The 16435-nt window shown below is 39.4% G+C and overlaps 1 protein-coding gene across 4 annotated transcripts in view; it reads left to right on the top strand.

The window, feature by feature from the left end:
- The window catches only part of INTU (inturned planar cell polarity protein), a 111762-nt gene extending 98062 nt beyond the window's left edge, over positions 1-13700 (top strand). The window contains exons 14-16 of one of the 4 annotated variants that reach the window (XM_002717241.6): positions 5935-6124; positions 7005-7162; positions 10125-13700. In XM_002717241.6, coding sequence (XP_002717287.2) covers positions 5935-6124; positions 7005-7162; positions 10125-10236 — 460 coding nt within the window. In that variant the 3' untranslated portion in view covers positions 10237-13700. Of the gene's footprint in view, positions 1-5934; positions 6125-7004; positions 7163-10124 lie in introns of those variants that run through there. The other 3 variants (XM_051819869.3, XR_016211984.1, XM_089302518.1) reach the window with 3 other exon arrangements.
- Positions 13701-16435: the final 2735 nt, after the last annotated feature.

The raw sequence follows: 16435 nt of genomic DNA, 5'->3' as shown, positions 1-16435 counted from the left end.
GCCGGCTGTGGCAGCCATTTGTGGAGTGAACCAACAGAGGGAAGACCTTTCTCTCTGTCTCTCTCTCTCTCTCACTGTCTATAACAATACCTGTCAAATTAAAAAAAAAAAAAGTTTATTTTGGTGCAGAAAGGTTTTGAAATCATCACATAGTTTTTTAACATGCATTTTCCATGAACTGTTTGGTGACCCCTTATGTATGTGATTTCTAAAACTGGTTGTACCAAAATAAATTTATCTTTTCATTTTCCCTGAGCTTTTTAAAAATTTTTATTTAAGTTATATAAGTTTCATGTATTTACATGTACAGATTCAGGAATATAGTGATACTTCCCACCGTACCTTCCCTCCCATCTACATTCCAACCCTTCTTCCTCCCTGTTCTATTCCCACTCTTAATTTTTACAAAGATCTATTTTTAAGGATACTAATTATTCATAAGCTTAACCTACACTAAGTGAAGAGTTCAACAAACAATATGAAGGAAAAAAAAAAAAAACCGCTGTTCTTCGACAGAAGAGACAAGGGCTGTGAGTGATCATCGAATCTCAAAATGTTCATTTCAGAGATACTCAGCAGACTCATAGAATGGCGGATGTCCTAAATAGCACTCTGGCCTCAGAATCAGCCCTAAAGGCACTCGGATCTGGCTGAAAAGCCCATGAGAGTATTTCAGGCATGGAAAGCCAAGACACTCTGGCAAAAAGATCTCTGTGAGTGAGATCCCAGTGGAAAGAACAGGTCTTCAAAGAGGGAGGTGCCTTTCTCTGAAGGGAGGAGAGAACCTCCACTTTGACTATGACCTTGTCTAAACAAGATAAGAGTCGGAGAACTCAAGGGGCTTCCATAGCCTTGGAAACTCATGACTGGTGCATAGGGAGATTACTGATGCCATAAACAGGAGTGTCAATTGGTAAAGTCAACAATAGGAGTCACTGTGCACTTACTCCTCATGTAGGATCTCTGTCCTTAATGTGCTGTACACTGAGGCTTAATGCTATAACGAGTACTCAAACAGTATATTTCACTTTGTGTTTCTATGGGGGTGCAAACGATTGAAATCTTTACTTAATGTACACTAAACTGATCTTCTGTAAAAAAAAAAAAAAAAAAAGAAACTATCAATTCCCAACTTAACTCTCACTGGGATTAAACATGACAATAGGTCTGATCTGATTTCATCATCATTTAAAAAAAAATCATCTATTATTTTTCACTTTATGTTTCTGTGTGGGAACAAACTGTTGAAATCCTTACTTAAGGTATACTAAGCTGATCTTCTGTATACTAAGATAATCGAAAATGAATCTTGATGTGAATGGAAGGGGAGAGGGAGTGGGAAAGGGGAGGGTGGTGGGTGGGAGGGACGGTATTGGGGGGGAAAGCCATTGTAACCCATGAGACGTACTTTGGAAATTTATATTCATTAAATAAAAGATAAAAAAAAAAATGTTCATTTCACTCCAGTACATTACATTCAGTTACTTTTATTAGTTACCCATGATCAGAGAAAACTATGTTAACTGTTTTTTAGGGACTGCCTTATTTCATTAAGTATAAGGGTTTCCAGTGCATTCATTTGTTGTTGTAAAAGACAGGGTTTCATTTTTTGTTTCTTTATAGCTTAGTACTGCTCTGTAGTGAATATATATCATAATTTCTTTATCTAGTCTTTAACTGATGGACATCTGGGTTGATTCCATATTTTAGCTATTGTGAATTGACCTGCAATGAACTTGGGAGGGTACAGATAATTCTTTCATAGGCTGATTTCTTTTTGTTTGGATAAATTCCCAGGAGTGGGATGGCTGGATCATATGGTAGGTCTATATTAAGATTTCTGAGGTATCTCCATACTCCATACTGTCTTTCACAGTGGGTGCATCAGTTTACATTATCACCAACAGTGGATTAAGGTACTTTTTCCCCCATATCATTGCTAGTAATTGTTGTTTGTTGATTTCTGTATGAAAGCCATTCTAACTGGGGTGTGGAGAAACCTCATTGTGGTTTTGATTTGAATTTCCTTGATGGCTAGTGATCCTGAGCATTTTTTAAGTGTCTGTTGGCCATTTGAATTTCCTCTCTTGAAAAATGCCTGTTCAAGTCCTTTTCCCATTTCTTAATTGGATTGTTTGTTTTCTTGTTGTTGAATTTCTTTTTTTTTTTTAAGATTTATTTATTTATTTGAAAGTCAGAGTTACACAGAGTGGAGAGGCAGAGGAAAAGAGAAGTCTTCCATCCATTGGTTCACTCCCCAATTGGCCACAATGGCTGGAGCTGTGAAGCCAGGAGCCAGGAGCCAGGAGCTTCTTCTGGGTGCAGAAGGCCCAGGGCTAGGGCCATCTTCTGCTGCTTTCCCAGGCCATAGCAGAGAGCTGGATCGGAAGTGGAGCAGCCGGGACTAGAGCCAGTGCCCATATGGGATGCCGGCGCTTCAAGCCAGGGCGTTAACCCGCTGCACCACAGTGCCGGCCCCTTGTTGAATTTCTTGAGCTCTTTGTAGATTCTGGAGGTTAATTCTTTATCAGCCATCTGGGAACTGAACCAGCAGATGGAAGATTCTCTCTCTCTCTGTCTCTCTCTCTCTGTAACTCTGCCTTTCAAATAGATAAATAAATATCTTGAAAAAATGTTTAAAATAAAACAAAACATTTCATTCAGTAATCAGTTCCTATCCATTCTGCATTCTAGTAGTTTTTGAATCCATTCAGCCCCTGTTGCTACTCCCTCATTCCGGTTGACCTTTACTCTGACTTGGTTTTTATTGAATTAACCTCCCAACTCCCAGCTTACCTCGAATCCATTCTCTACCACAGGAGTTAACCTTTCTGAAGAACAAATCTCTGACTTTCTCTCTCTCTCTCTCTCTCTCTCTCTCTCTCTCTTTTTTAATACAAATCTTTTGTCTTTCTATTGGGTAGTTGTTTGTTTGGTGATTTTAAAACTTTCAATTTATATATACTGAACAAGCTTTTCATTTTCGAGAGCTAATCTTGTGTATTGTGTTGTTTATTTTTGAAAGTTTTTTTAAAATAACAAAAAGGTTCATTCTAGCCTCTCTGAAACGAATCTGATTAATAGTTATTATTATTTTTTTTTGGACAGGCAGAGTTAGACAGTGAGAGAGAGAGACAGAGAGAAAAGTCTTCCTCTTTCTGTTGGTTCACCCCCCCAAGTGGCCGCTATGGCCGGTGTGTTGCCGCTGGCGCGCTGCGCCGATCCGAAGCCAGGGGCCAGGTGCTTCCTCCTGGTCTCCCATGCGGGTGCAGGGCTCAAGCACTTGGGCCATCCTCCACTGCCTTCCCGGGCCACAGCAGAGAGCTGGACTGGAAGAGGAGCAACCAGGACAGAATCCGGTGCCCCAACCGGGACTAGAACCTGGGGTGCCGGCGCCACAGGTGGAGGATTAGCCAAATGAGCCACGGTGCCGGCCTAATAGTTTTTTTTTTTTTTTTTTTTTTTTTTTTTTTGACAGGCAGAGTGGACAGTGAGAGAGAGAGAGAGAGAGAGAGAAAGTTCTTCCTTTGCCGTTGGTTCACCCTCCAATGGCCGCCGCGGCTGGCACGCTGTGGCCGGCGCATCGCGCTGATCCAATGGCAGGAGCCAGGTACTTATCCTGGTCTCCCATGGGGTGCAGGGCCCAAGTACTCAGGCCATCCTCCACTGTACTTCTGGGCCACAGCAGAGAGGTGGCCTGGAAGAGGGGCAACCGGGACAGAATCCGGCACCCTGACCGGGACTAGAACCCGGTGTGCCGGTGCCACAAGGCGGAGGATTAGCCTAGTGAGCCGTGGCGCCGGCCCTAATAGTTATTTTTAAGAAGAATTTCTATTCTGTAACTTATCTTGAATTTGAAGATGTCTGAGGTAAAATATTCATTTTACATGATTTTCCTTTTGAATTGTAATTCTTTTCTTCTTGATTCTTTTCTTTCTTTTTTGTTGGTGATGTTAAGATTTATTTATTTATTTGAAACGCAGTCTTACAGAGAGAGAGGAAGACACACAAATACATACAGAGAGAGAGAGAGAGAGAGAGCGAGCTTCTATCCACTGGTTCACTCTCCAAATGACTACAATGGCCAACACTGGGCTAGGCCAAAGCCAAGATCCTGGCTCTCTATTCAGGTCTCCCACATAGGTGTCAGGGCTCAAGCACTTGGACCATCTTCTGCTGCTTTCTCAGGCTTATTAGCAGGGAGCTGGATCAGCAGTGGAATAACCAGGACTCAAACTGCAGCTCACATAGGTGGCAGCTGAACTCACTGCACCACAACACTGGCTCCTGTTTTTGTTTCTTAAAGATATTTGCTACCAGTTATTAATGTGCAGGCTACCCTGTGGAAAAATATCAGACAAATCTGTAGATGACCTTCTTCAGTGATAGAAGTTTATATAGATCATGTGGCCTAATTAACAGTTTAGCAAGATTTTAACTGGGATGGATGACTAAGCCATATCTAGGCTATGAGCTGAAATATGCCTTTCCCTTACCTTTGTGCTATGGATGGGGAAAAAAAGTGTTTGAAGTGTAGATAGCTTTTATCATAGAAGGATTAGAAAGGGGTCATGTGAGTATTTGAGATGCAAGTGGGGACATGCTATCCATCTATTTAAGCAATCAGAAGTCAGTATGGAAAAGAAAAAGTGAGGTATAGTACAACAACTTCACAGTCAAGTAAACTGCAATTGATTATGTGACCTCAAGTTAATCTCAGTCCTCTGAACATTGATTTCCTCATGGTTAAAGTGAGGATAGTAATGTTTATTGTCTTGAAGGCTTTTATGACAATTAAAATGAAGGTATTTTAAAGACATACCCTGGGGGCGGCGCTGTGGCATGGCATATAAAGCTGCCGCCTCCAGTGCTGGCATCCCATATGGGCACCAGTTCAAGTCCCGGATGCTCCACTTCCAATCAAGCTCTCTGCTATGGCCTGGGAAAGCAGTAGAAGATGGCCCAAGTCCTTGGGCCCTTGCACTTGCATGGGAGACCCAGAGGAAGCTTCTGGCTCCTGGCTTCAGATTGGCACAGCTCTGGCCGTTAAGGCCAATGGGGAGTGGATCAGAGGATTGAAGACCTCTCTCTTTTTCTGCCTCTCCTTCTCTCTCTGTGTAACTCTGACTTTCAAATAAATAAATAAATCTTAAAAAGAAAAAAAAACATAAAGACATACCCTGGCACACAAAGGGCATTCAGTGTAAGATACCTGTTTGTAGTTGCTGTTTTTGTTGCTGTTCTTTAGCTCTTCTTATAACTGGTTGAAGCAAGTAGCATTTATAGGTTCTGCTGGCTTCCCTGAAACTAGCAGGGGAGAGGTGAAGAAGAAAGGAAAAATGAGAATAATAATAGAATATATAAGAGAAGAAAGATTGTGGTGATGAGCAGTGGTAGAATGCTACTAGTAATTGCCCTACTATTACAAAATGTTAATCCAGCTTTGCAGTTGGTATTCATCTTGCTTTTCCTTGAGAACATCAGGTTGACTGTGGTGGTAAAGACTTTACTGCTGCTAATTTAAATGTGTTGAGTTTACTGGAAGGCATTTTTATATGTGATCCACCTTAGAATGAGACTTGTTTATAGCTTGTAGCTATCTAGGCCAGACTTGAGCTGAGTTACTCATTGCCAACCATGGAAAAAGGGAGGTTTAGCCAACTGGGTTGTTTAGCAAAGGGATGATTAAGTTACTTGCAAATGAATTGGTGTTTATTTATCCTTGAATAGCATCTAGTATTTGCCTCCATTAATAACCCTAGCCTGTATTCAAGTTAAAGATGAAGAGAGAACTAAATGTTTGGCCCAGTTTTCCTCCCTAATTTTATTAGTAATATAGATAAAAACTTATAAAGAATCCCCATAATTCAAATGGGAGCAATATTTTTAAATTAGTATTTTTATTTTCCTTCTCTCTTTTTTTTTCTTTTCAAGATTGACATCTGGTCCTGAGAATACACTTTTCCACTATGTTGCCTTAGAAACAGTGCAAGGAATCTTTATTACTCCTACCCACGAAGAGGTGGCACAACTAAGTGGTTCTATCCATCCTCAGCTAATAAAAAATTTCCATCAGTGTTGTCTTTCCATTCGTGCAATTTTCCAGCAGACATTGGAGAAAGAGGTAGGGCACTGCTATAAGCTTTCTGCCAGTTTCATTTCCAGATCTCTAAAGCTTCTCTCTACTCTCCATTTTTCATTATATCAGCAATATTTTCATGTAATTTTTTTTTGCAGTCAGCGTAGGATTATTCTCACAATACTTAATTTTATAATACTGAATTGATGTCCAAGATTACTGTTTCAGTAATGGTGGGCCTCTGTTTTTTGTAACAAAGTAAAACATAGTAGTTGGTAATATAAAATTAACTTCCCATGGTTGATATCTGTGACTTAACCATTACTTGGTCAGTAATATCCACCAGTTGGTTCCTCAGATAACTGATAATTTTTAGTTTTCAGTTAACAATATAAGGTATTTTGGAACATCGTGGGTAAAGGTAGACCTGTAGGCACAACACTATTGCAGATGTTTTAGCACTTGTTGATTAGTTGCCTGCTTGCTTTCAATCCAAGATAAGAATGCCATTGCAGGCACTTAACTTCTAGGATCAGTCGATTCAAATCCATTTGTGAAAACATTTTTGGAGTTTTTAGAGTGGGCATTGGCATAGTAGTCATCCATCCCATATTGGAGTTACTGGGTTCAAGCCCCAGCAGCACTTCTGATCCAGCTTTCTTACTAATACACATCCTTGCGGGCAGCAGATGATGGCTCAAATTCTTGGGCTTTCGCCGGCCTCATGAGGGACCCGGATTGAGTCCCCAGCTCCCAGCTTCAGGCTGGCCCAGCCTGGGCTGTTGCAGGTATTTTAGGAGTGAACCAGCAGATGAATGATCTCTATTTCTCTGTCTCTCTACCTTTCAAATAAAATTAATTTTGGAAAAATTTTATGTGGCACTATTAATACCAGTTAATACAAATAATAACTATTAATTTGCAGAAAAAGAAATCACTAGATGATGGAGATCCTTCAGCTTCTACACATTCAGTGTCTTCTCTTAACCCTGTGAAAGAACATGGTGTGTTGTTTGAATGCTCACCTGAAAACTGGACTGATCAGAAGAAAGCACCACCAGTTATGTCTTACTGGGTAGTAGGGTAAGTGAGAAAATAAATATTTGAAAATAAAGCACAATGTTAGAAAAGTGGTAAAGGAGATTAATGTTTTAAAAATATAGGCAGGGTGTTATTAATCTAGCTTTATTTTATTTTAGAATTTTATTGCCTGAATATTTTCTTTAAGTCCTTTCCAACTCTTTTTCTATTAAAAATATTGTTATCTTACAAAATTATATGAGTAATGCACTAAGAGAATAATTCTACAATTGTTCTCCAATTTCTTTCCTTCTTCCCTCTTCCCTTTCTCCCCCTCCCTCTTCTCTTCCTCTCTTCTCTTTTTCTTTCCTTTCTCTCTTTTGTCCCCCCATAAGACCCAGCCACATCTGGCCCTTGCCCAACTCTGTTTCCATTTCCCATCACTCTCCTCCTCCATCCACTGTGCAGCAGCTTCACCAGCCCTGATCCAACCTTCTTTCTGCTACTACTTCTACATGGAGTGCTCCATGCTTTTGCATATCTGGCTCCTTGATATCCAGAGTGCTGCAAGCAGGTCTTCTCTTCAGGGAGGATTCATGATCTTTCCCTCACCCCCCAGTAAAGTAGCTACACGCTTATTCTCTATATCGTCCCTTTATTGGTCATTTTCTTTTTTGCTTATTGTCTTCCATCCTCACTAAAATGTCAGTTTCATGAGGTCAGGAATTGTATTGGTCTTGTCCACCAACACCTACAGCAGCACCTGACACATAATAGTCACTAGATAAATATGTGATGGTTCAGTAAATGGAGCTGTGTTAGACAAGATGTGGTAGTGGTGGTGGTGGAGGTGTGAGTGTAATGGGAGTGACATAAACCAAGATAAGATGAAAGATTAAGTTGGAAAGCTAAGTTAAGACCATTGTAGGGAGCCTTTAATTTCTGACTAAGAAATTTAATTTAGGGGAGAAATACATGTTGAGCCATAGAAAGTTGTTTCAATTACAGTACAGAGCTGGTGGAGGAAAAGAGCACAGTGTTAGGTAGGACTAAGCTTACTGGACACATGCCATGTAGATATTAGCTATATGCCAAACACTTTTCAAATGTTCTCCAAAGCAGTAATTTCCTAGGTGCTAATCCTTGGAATCTAGAATCCTTTTAGTGCCTTGTTTAATTGGAGATGCCTAGGCCCCTTACCGGACTTACAGAATCACAATTCATGGGAATGAGAATCATACTTTGTTTTGTTTTTAAATATTTATTTATTTATTTTATAAGATTGATTCATTTCTCTCTCAGCGGAGGCTGAGAGAGAGAGAGAGGGAGAGGTCTTCCATTTGCTAGATCACTCCCCAGATAGCTGCAATGGCTAGAGCTGTGCCGATCCGGAGCCAGGAGCTTCCTCTGGGTCTCCCACAAGGGTGCAGGGGTCAAGGACTTGGGCTGTCTTCCACTGCTTTCCCAGGCCATAACAGAGAGCTGATCTGAAGTAGAGCAGCCGGAACTTGAACTGGCACCCATATGGGATGCCAGTACTGCTGCTACACCACAGTGCCAACCCTGAGAATCTTTGTTTTTAATAAGCTCCTCTGTGATTGCAACATGTAACCAAACAGACTTAGAAAAGTCAGCATAAGCTTAACTCCATTGTAGTATCAATAGAGCAGTTCTTTTAGAAGATTAAGCTGGGAGCTGCCAATGGGGTGGTATAGCCACAAGAGAGACTAGAGATAAAAAAGACCAGGTATGCATATATTCAAGAGTACAGTGAGTAGAACCTTAACTACATCCACAAGATTCTTTCTACTAGACTCAAGATGTCAAATTATGATGATGCAGATCTATGTACCCATCACTCTAGATAGAAATTTAAGGAAGTCAAGCAGAATTACTTCCAACTGAGATAGTTCAATTTATATATATTAGTATTGATTAAATATATAAAGATACTATCTTTAAGAAAACCAAATAGTGGCCAGCGTTGTGGTGTCACAGGTAAAGCTGCTGCCTGCAATACTGGCATCCCATATGGGCACCACTTCAAGTCCCAGCTTTTCCACTTCCAATCCAGCTCCAAGCTAATGTGCCTGAGAAAGCAACAGAAGATAGTCCAAGTCCTTGGGTCCCTCCTGCCCAGATGAGAGACCCAAATGAAGTTCCTGGCTTCCACTGTGGCTGTTTGGGGAGTGAACCAACAGATGGAAAATCTTTTTTTTTTTCTCAGTCTCTCCTCTGTATTTGCAACTTTTAAATAAATAAATAAATCTTTAAAAAATTTTTTCAATATTTGCTGTTTTTACTATGTGTAAAAAGTGTTGTATAATACTTTAATATAAATTAAAGGGCAATAAAATGTTTAATAACTGTTGTGCTTAAAGTGATACAAATGCTTTTGATTCTATTGTAATAATAATTATTACATTTTATATTTTTAAACTGAGGGGTATGGTGATGCAGCTTGATAAAATACAACTTTTTATGCTCTCAAGTAAAAATAATTAGGGGCGGGTGCTAGATGCAGCCGTTAAAGACAGTTTGGGATGACTGCATCCTATATTGGAGTGACTAACTTCAGGTCCCTGCTCCACTTCCAATTGCAACTTCTTGGTAATGTACATATTGGAAGACAGCAAGTAGTGGCTCAAGTAATTGGGTCCCTGTCACTCATGTGGGAAATCCAGATGGAGTTCCTGGCTCCTCGCTTTAGCCTGGCCTAACCCTGGCCATTGTAGGTACTTGAAGAATAAACCAGCATGTAGATCTCACTGTGTCACCCTGCCTTTCATATAAAGGAAAATTTAGATAACATTAAAAAAATAAAAATTGACCCAGGCATACTTGTACACATTCTGTCTTTAGAAATAAATCCAGCTTTATTCTCCCTTAGATTTAGATTGAGTAATCAATTTAGATATATTTTTAATTTACTATAGATTCTTTCAGAAATAAAATATATAAATGAAAAATGGTGTTTTGTTTCTTTATTCTTTTGGTGTTTTGATTGTGTTCTTTCCTTTGGCAGGAGACTATTTCTTCATCCAAAACCTCAAGAACTGTATGTCTGTTTTCATGACTCAGTCACAGAAATTGCTGTTGAAATGGCTTTTAAATTATTCTTTGGATTAACCTTGTAGCTGTGTTTTCTTGATGCACAACAACACATGCATGGAGCATTAGTGTCAGAATTGCTGAAATCAGTACATAGAGAAGGTTTAGCTTATTTTCACTGTTCAATATTGAACATAGTATTGTTAAATATTAAAATGAAATTCTGTTGAATTTGATTTTTTAAATCTTTTATATAGTGTTATGAGACTTTTGAGGAAATACTTGATCAATATATGAAGAGGAATAATTAACTTATTTCCATGTGGGTATATAATGTTAATTTATTAACTAATTTGAAATAATGTGAAGTGTTTTATATAAAAGTAATATAGGAAATGTTTATTTTGGAAAAATACCCAATTTTTTGTTTATTTTTCTCAAAATGGATATTGATATCTGATGAAAGGATCATGAAATTGAAAGGAAGTGGCCAGATTCTATAACTAATTAATGCTATAACTTTGAGCAAGTCTTTGTACCTCTCTGAACTGAGTTTCATGTACAAATGAAATGACTGCATTGAAGTTTTAAAATCTGAAGTAAAATGTGATATTTTTCCCCTTCTTGCCTATTGATTGATACCCAGATTTGTAATGTCCAAGTACAGATTCCTTGTCAGATCAAATATTTTAATTAGTTCAAGTATTTCAGTAATACCTCTCTGTGGGAGGAAGAATAAAACATTAAACTTCTTTTTTTTTTAACTTATTTGGTTCTCTTTACTCTTTCCAATAAGCACTAGGATATATTTTTTAAACTGTCCATAAACTTTCAGTGTTTTTCTTTTTATTCAAATATATTCAGGTTTATACATATACTTCATTTATGAATTTCAGGAAAATTGTATGTAATTTTTTTAAAAGATGAAAACATGTTAAAAACACTGGCTCATGAAACCATATGGAGACTTCTTTGGTAAAATACTATTATTTGTCTTATGGATAGGGATCACTACGTATTGGATTTTCCCAAATGGAGATCACTTTAGGGAAAATAGTCCTTGATCTTTAGTAGAAGAAACTAATGGTCTGAGGATTTTCTTTGTGAGCTTTTGGCAGACTGATAGAAAAGAACATAACAGGTGCTGCCCACTGGATCTTTCTGGAGGTTCAGTTGTCTCCAAGACTTTCCAATACTGGCTTGTTTCTTCAGGACTTAAGCTTTGGAAGACAAGTTCTACCAGCACATCTAAAATCAGTGTCTGTGTTTCCCCTACCTCAAATGTGAGCCCTCCAGCTGAGTCATTAGTAACTGCAAACCTTCTTGCACCATTTGAGCCATTTAGTCTTAGAAGGAACATGTGTTATCCCTCTGTCTTCAGGTTAAGAGATTTTCACCTAGGAATCAAAGATGCGAACTACACGTGTTTGTCCCACTAATGGCTTGTGAGTTTTAATTTTGGCATTCAGACCTTAGCTCTTGGAATGCTGTCTACAAAGGAGCTTGAAATATTCTCCTTTGAAGAGCACAACACTGAGTCACATAATTGACTTTTTAACTACTGTTTTAGGATTGCCTGTGTACACATATGTGTATTAAGGAACTTTGGAAGTGATTATTAAATGCCTTAAATTTGCAGCTATGCCTCCTCAAAATGCCAGGAGTTAGTTCTAATACTAGGAATTATTGATAAATGCAGATATTGATTACCTCAGGCTTTCAGACAGACTGAACTAACACTTGGGATTCTATCTTAGGTGACTTTAAAATTTTCATTTAGCAAAATTTTGATCTATTAAACTGCTTCTTGGTGTCAAAGAATCAAAAGATCACTGCTCAATAGCAGATAAAAATGCACAACACACGGCTGATATTAATAAAAGCAAGCTGTTTGTGTTGTAGTTGTGCACTATAATTTCTGTATTGTGGAAACATTGCATTTTTAAGAAATGAAACCAAACGTTATCTTGTTTTTTATCTTTACATGGGCACTGAAGTCTACATCATATGTATACTTAGAAGCTCATTTTCCCAAGTATGTTCAGATTCATACTTAAAAGTAGATCCAGCTGATTATTGGACAATAAAATGCCTGTGTATTACTTTAGTAAACAAAGTGGAACAAAATGACAATACAGATACCCCATAAATATGCTTCAGCAAAGAAACATTCTTAAGTTGAATTGTATTAGCATCCTGCAATGTTCCCTTCCACCAAAGACTATTAATGTGAAAGACTATAGTCCCGGTAGCCCCTCTTCCAGGCCAGCTCTCTGCTGTGGCCTGGGAGTGCGGTGGAGGATGGCCCAAGTACTTGGGCCCTGCACCCCCTGGGAGACCAGGATGAGTACCTGGCTCCTGCCATCGGATCGGCGCGGTGCGCCGGCCGCAGCACGCTGGCTGCAGCACACCGGCCGCAGCGGCCATTGGAGGGTGAACCAACGGCAAAGGAAGACCTTTCTCTCTGTCTCTCTCTCTCACTGTCCACTCTGCCTGTCAAAAAAAAAATTAAAAAAAAAAATATGAAGCACTTAGTACCATATTTTTTCATTCACCAAAATTAATTTTAGACCCTGTTACTTTCTCTTTCCCTTTATCTCTCTTCCTCTCTCCTCCCTCTCTCAGCTTTCTTTAGGTATTCTTGTTTTTATCATGTCAGAAACTGTACCTAAGAAATACTTCCTATATGTGATAAGGGACTATTGCTGATGATGTGTCCTGGAAAGCTAGTAATTTTGCAGTGCCTGCTTTTTTTTGTCTCTAATGCAAATGGGAAAAGCTATGAATTTATTAAGTTTGTCCATTTTCAACATTGTTTATTGTTATGTTCTCCCTAAATGCCTGGCACATATTACATGGTATATGTATATATAATATATATATTACTACCATATATAATATATATATTACTACCATGTATTATTATTATAAAATATAATACTAATTGGTTGAAAACCAAGGAATCAGCTAAATCACATCAGCTGTATGAAGTGTTGAAAAGAAGGGTTGGTGCTATGGAGTAGTGGGCTAAACTTCCACCTGCCGCACTGGTATCCCATATGGGCGCTGATTTGTATCCTAGCTGCTGCTTTTCTGATCCAGCTCTCTGTTGTGGCCTGGGAAAGCAGTAGAGGATGGCCCAAGTGCTTGGGCCCCTGTACCCACGTGGGAGACCCAGAAGAAGCTCCTGGCTTCAGATCAACCCAGGTCTGGCCATTGCGGCCATTTGGGGAGTGAACCAGCGGATGGAGGACCTTTCTATCTGTCTTTCTCTCTCTCTGTAACTCTACCTCTCAAATAAATAAATAAATCTTTAAAAAAATGTTGAAAGGAAGGTGAGAAAAATGTTCATCACTAAACAGTTTTAATGACATGGATTTACATTTTGGATATTTAAAATATAGTAGTAAATTATTATTAAATCTTTAACCTATACACCAAGCTGTATGAAATAATTTAATTTCACATAATTATATTTCCATGTTCTATGTAATTAAAACTATTTTTATATTGTATTGATAGTTTTAAATAAAAACCATTTGGAAGTTTTTTTTGGTAGTTGTGTTGCTTTTCTTGCCTTCATCCAAAAAATACATACTGAATTTCTACGATGCACCACATGCTCTTTTAGATACTGAGGATGTAACAGTGAACAGAAGAGCTAAAAAATTTTGCCCTCATGGAGTTTATGTTCCAATGGGAGAGGCAGATGACAGATAAATAAGTAAGATGATTAGTAAACAGTAAGAAGAAACAGTGAAACTAGAAACTAGGATATGAAATGTGGCAAATAGGGTTGTACAGGAAAGTGTTGTTCAGGTTATCCCAGCCCAGAAGTCAGTGAGGCAAGGAACTGTGCTGTTTGCTAAAATCAGAGTTAACAGTTCAAAGGCCCTGAACCTCTGTATTACTACTATTAATATAAGTAACTGGAATTTTTTCCTTCCCTAAATCACTAAATAAAATGGAATGCAACAAATTAAAATAAGCATTTTCAGGGTAAATGTTTGGTGTAGTGGTTAAAACACAGCTTGGGATGCTCAAATGTCACCTGGGTTCAAGTTTCGGCTCTGCTGCAGATTCCAGCTTCCTGCTAATATGTCCACTGGGAAGCAGCAGGGTATGACCCAGGTAGCTAGGTCTCTGTCACCTTTGTGAGAAATCTGGATTGAGTTGTAGGCTCCTGGTTTTGGCCTAGTCCAGGCATTTGGGGAGTGAACCAGCAAATGGAAAACTCTCTCTGTGTGTGTCACTGTTCCAAATAAATAAAAATTTTTTAAAAAGAAAAATCGGGCCGGCACTGGGGTGTAGCAGGCTAAGCTTCCGCCTGCAGCACCAGCATCCCCTATAGGCGCCAGTTCCTATCCTGGTTGTACCTATTCTGATCCAGCTCTCTGCTACAGCCTGGGGAAGCAGTAGAAGATGGCGCAGGTCCTTGGGTCCCTGCACCTACGTGGTAGACGCAGAAGACGCTCCTGGCTCCCCCTCTTTTTTTTTTTTTTAACATTTATTTATTTATTTGATAGAGCTACATAGAGAAGGAAAGGCAGAGAGAGAAATATCTTCCATCCACTGATTCATTCCCCCCATGGCCACAACAGCTGGAGCTTTGCCGATTCGAAGCCAGGAGCCAGGAGCTTCCTCCTGATCTCCCAGGTGGGTGCAAGGGCCCAAGGACTTGGGCCATCTTCCACTACTTTCCAAGGTCACAGCAGAGAGCCCGATTGGAAGTGGAGCAGCCGAGACCTGAACCGGAGCCCTTATGAGATGCTAGCACTGCAAGCGGCAACTCTACCCACTATATCACAGCGCCAGTCCCTCCCTCCTTCTTTCTGTAACTCTGCCTCTCAAAGAAGTAAATGATATCTTTATAGGAAAAAAAAACAAACAAAGAAGAAGTCTTACTGGAATGTGACTCAAGTAATTTTGCCCTGCTTCTCCTTGTATTCTTGTTAATGCTTCAATTTCCCTTCAAAGAAACTGAAAGGGCCAGCTCTGTGATGCAGCAGGTAAAGCTACTGCCTGCAGTGTCAGCATTCCATATGGGCTCCTGTTCGAGTCCCGGCTGCTCCACTTCAATCCAGCTCTCTGCTGTGGTGTGGGAAAGCAGCAGAAGATGGCCCAAGTGCTTGGGTCCCTGCACCCATGTATGAGACCCAGAAGAAGCTCCTGGCTCCTGACTTCAGATCGGCCCAACTCTAGCAGTTGCGGCCATCTGAGAAATGAATCAGCAGATGAAAGACCTCTCTCTTTCTGCTATCTGTATCTCTGCCTTTCAAATAAATAAATAAATCTTTACAAAAAAAATCAAATCTTTCAGATTTCACCTTTCATTTTTTTTTTTTTTTATCTTTTATTTAATGAATATAAATTTCCAAAGTACGACTCATGGGTTACAATGGCTTCCCCCCCCATACCGTCCCTCCCACCAACAACCCTCCCCTTTCCCACTCCCTCTCCCCTTCCATTCACATCAAGATTCATTTTCGATTATCTTAATATACAGAAGATCAGCTTAGTATACCTTAAGTAAGTATTTCAACAGTTTGCTCCCACACAGAAACATAAAGTGAAAAATAATAGATGATTTTTTTAAATGATGATGAAATCAGATCAGACCTATTGTCATGTTTAATCCCAGTGAGAGTCAAGTTGGGAATTGAAAATTTCTTTCTTTTTTTTTTTTTTTTTTTTTTTTTTTTTTACAGAAGATCAGTTTAGTGTACATTAAGTAAAGATTTCAGTCGTTTGCACCCCCATAGAAACACAAAGTGAAATATACTGTTTGAGTACTCGTTATAGCATTAAGCCTCAGTGTACAGCACGTTAAGGACCGAGATCCTACATGAGGAGTAAGTGCACAGTGACTCCTGTTGTTGACTTTACCAATTGACACTCCTGTTTATGGCATCAGTAATCTCCCTATGCACCAGTTATGAGTTTCCAAGGCTATGGAAGCCCCTTGAGTTCTCCGACTCTTATCTTGTTTAGACACGGTCATAGTCAAAGTGGAGGTTCTCTCCTCCCTTCAGAGAAAGGCACCTCCCTCTTTGAAGACCTGTTCTTTCCACTGGGATCTCACTCACAGAGATCTTTTTGCCAGAGTGTCTTGGCTTTCCATGCCTGAAATACTCTCATGGGCTTTTCAGCCAGATCCGAGTGCCTTTAGGGCTGATTCTGAGGCCAGAGTGCTATTTAGGACATCCGCCATTCTATGAGTCTGCTGAGTATCTCACTTCCCATGTTGGATCACTCTCCCCTTTATTTATTCTATCAGTTAGTATA

The sequence above is a fragment of the Oryctolagus cuniculus genome, chromosome 8, assembly GCF_051225735.1.
Source record: "Oryctolagus cuniculus isolate XC-2025 breed Fujian yellow rabbit chromosome 8, ASM5122573v1, whole genome shotgun sequence".
Classification (NCBI taxonomy): Eukaryota; Metazoa; Chordata; class Mammalia; order Lagomorpha; family Leporidae; genus Oryctolagus; species Oryctolagus cuniculus.
This window is presented reverse-complemented; position numbering and strand designations above follow the sequence as displayed.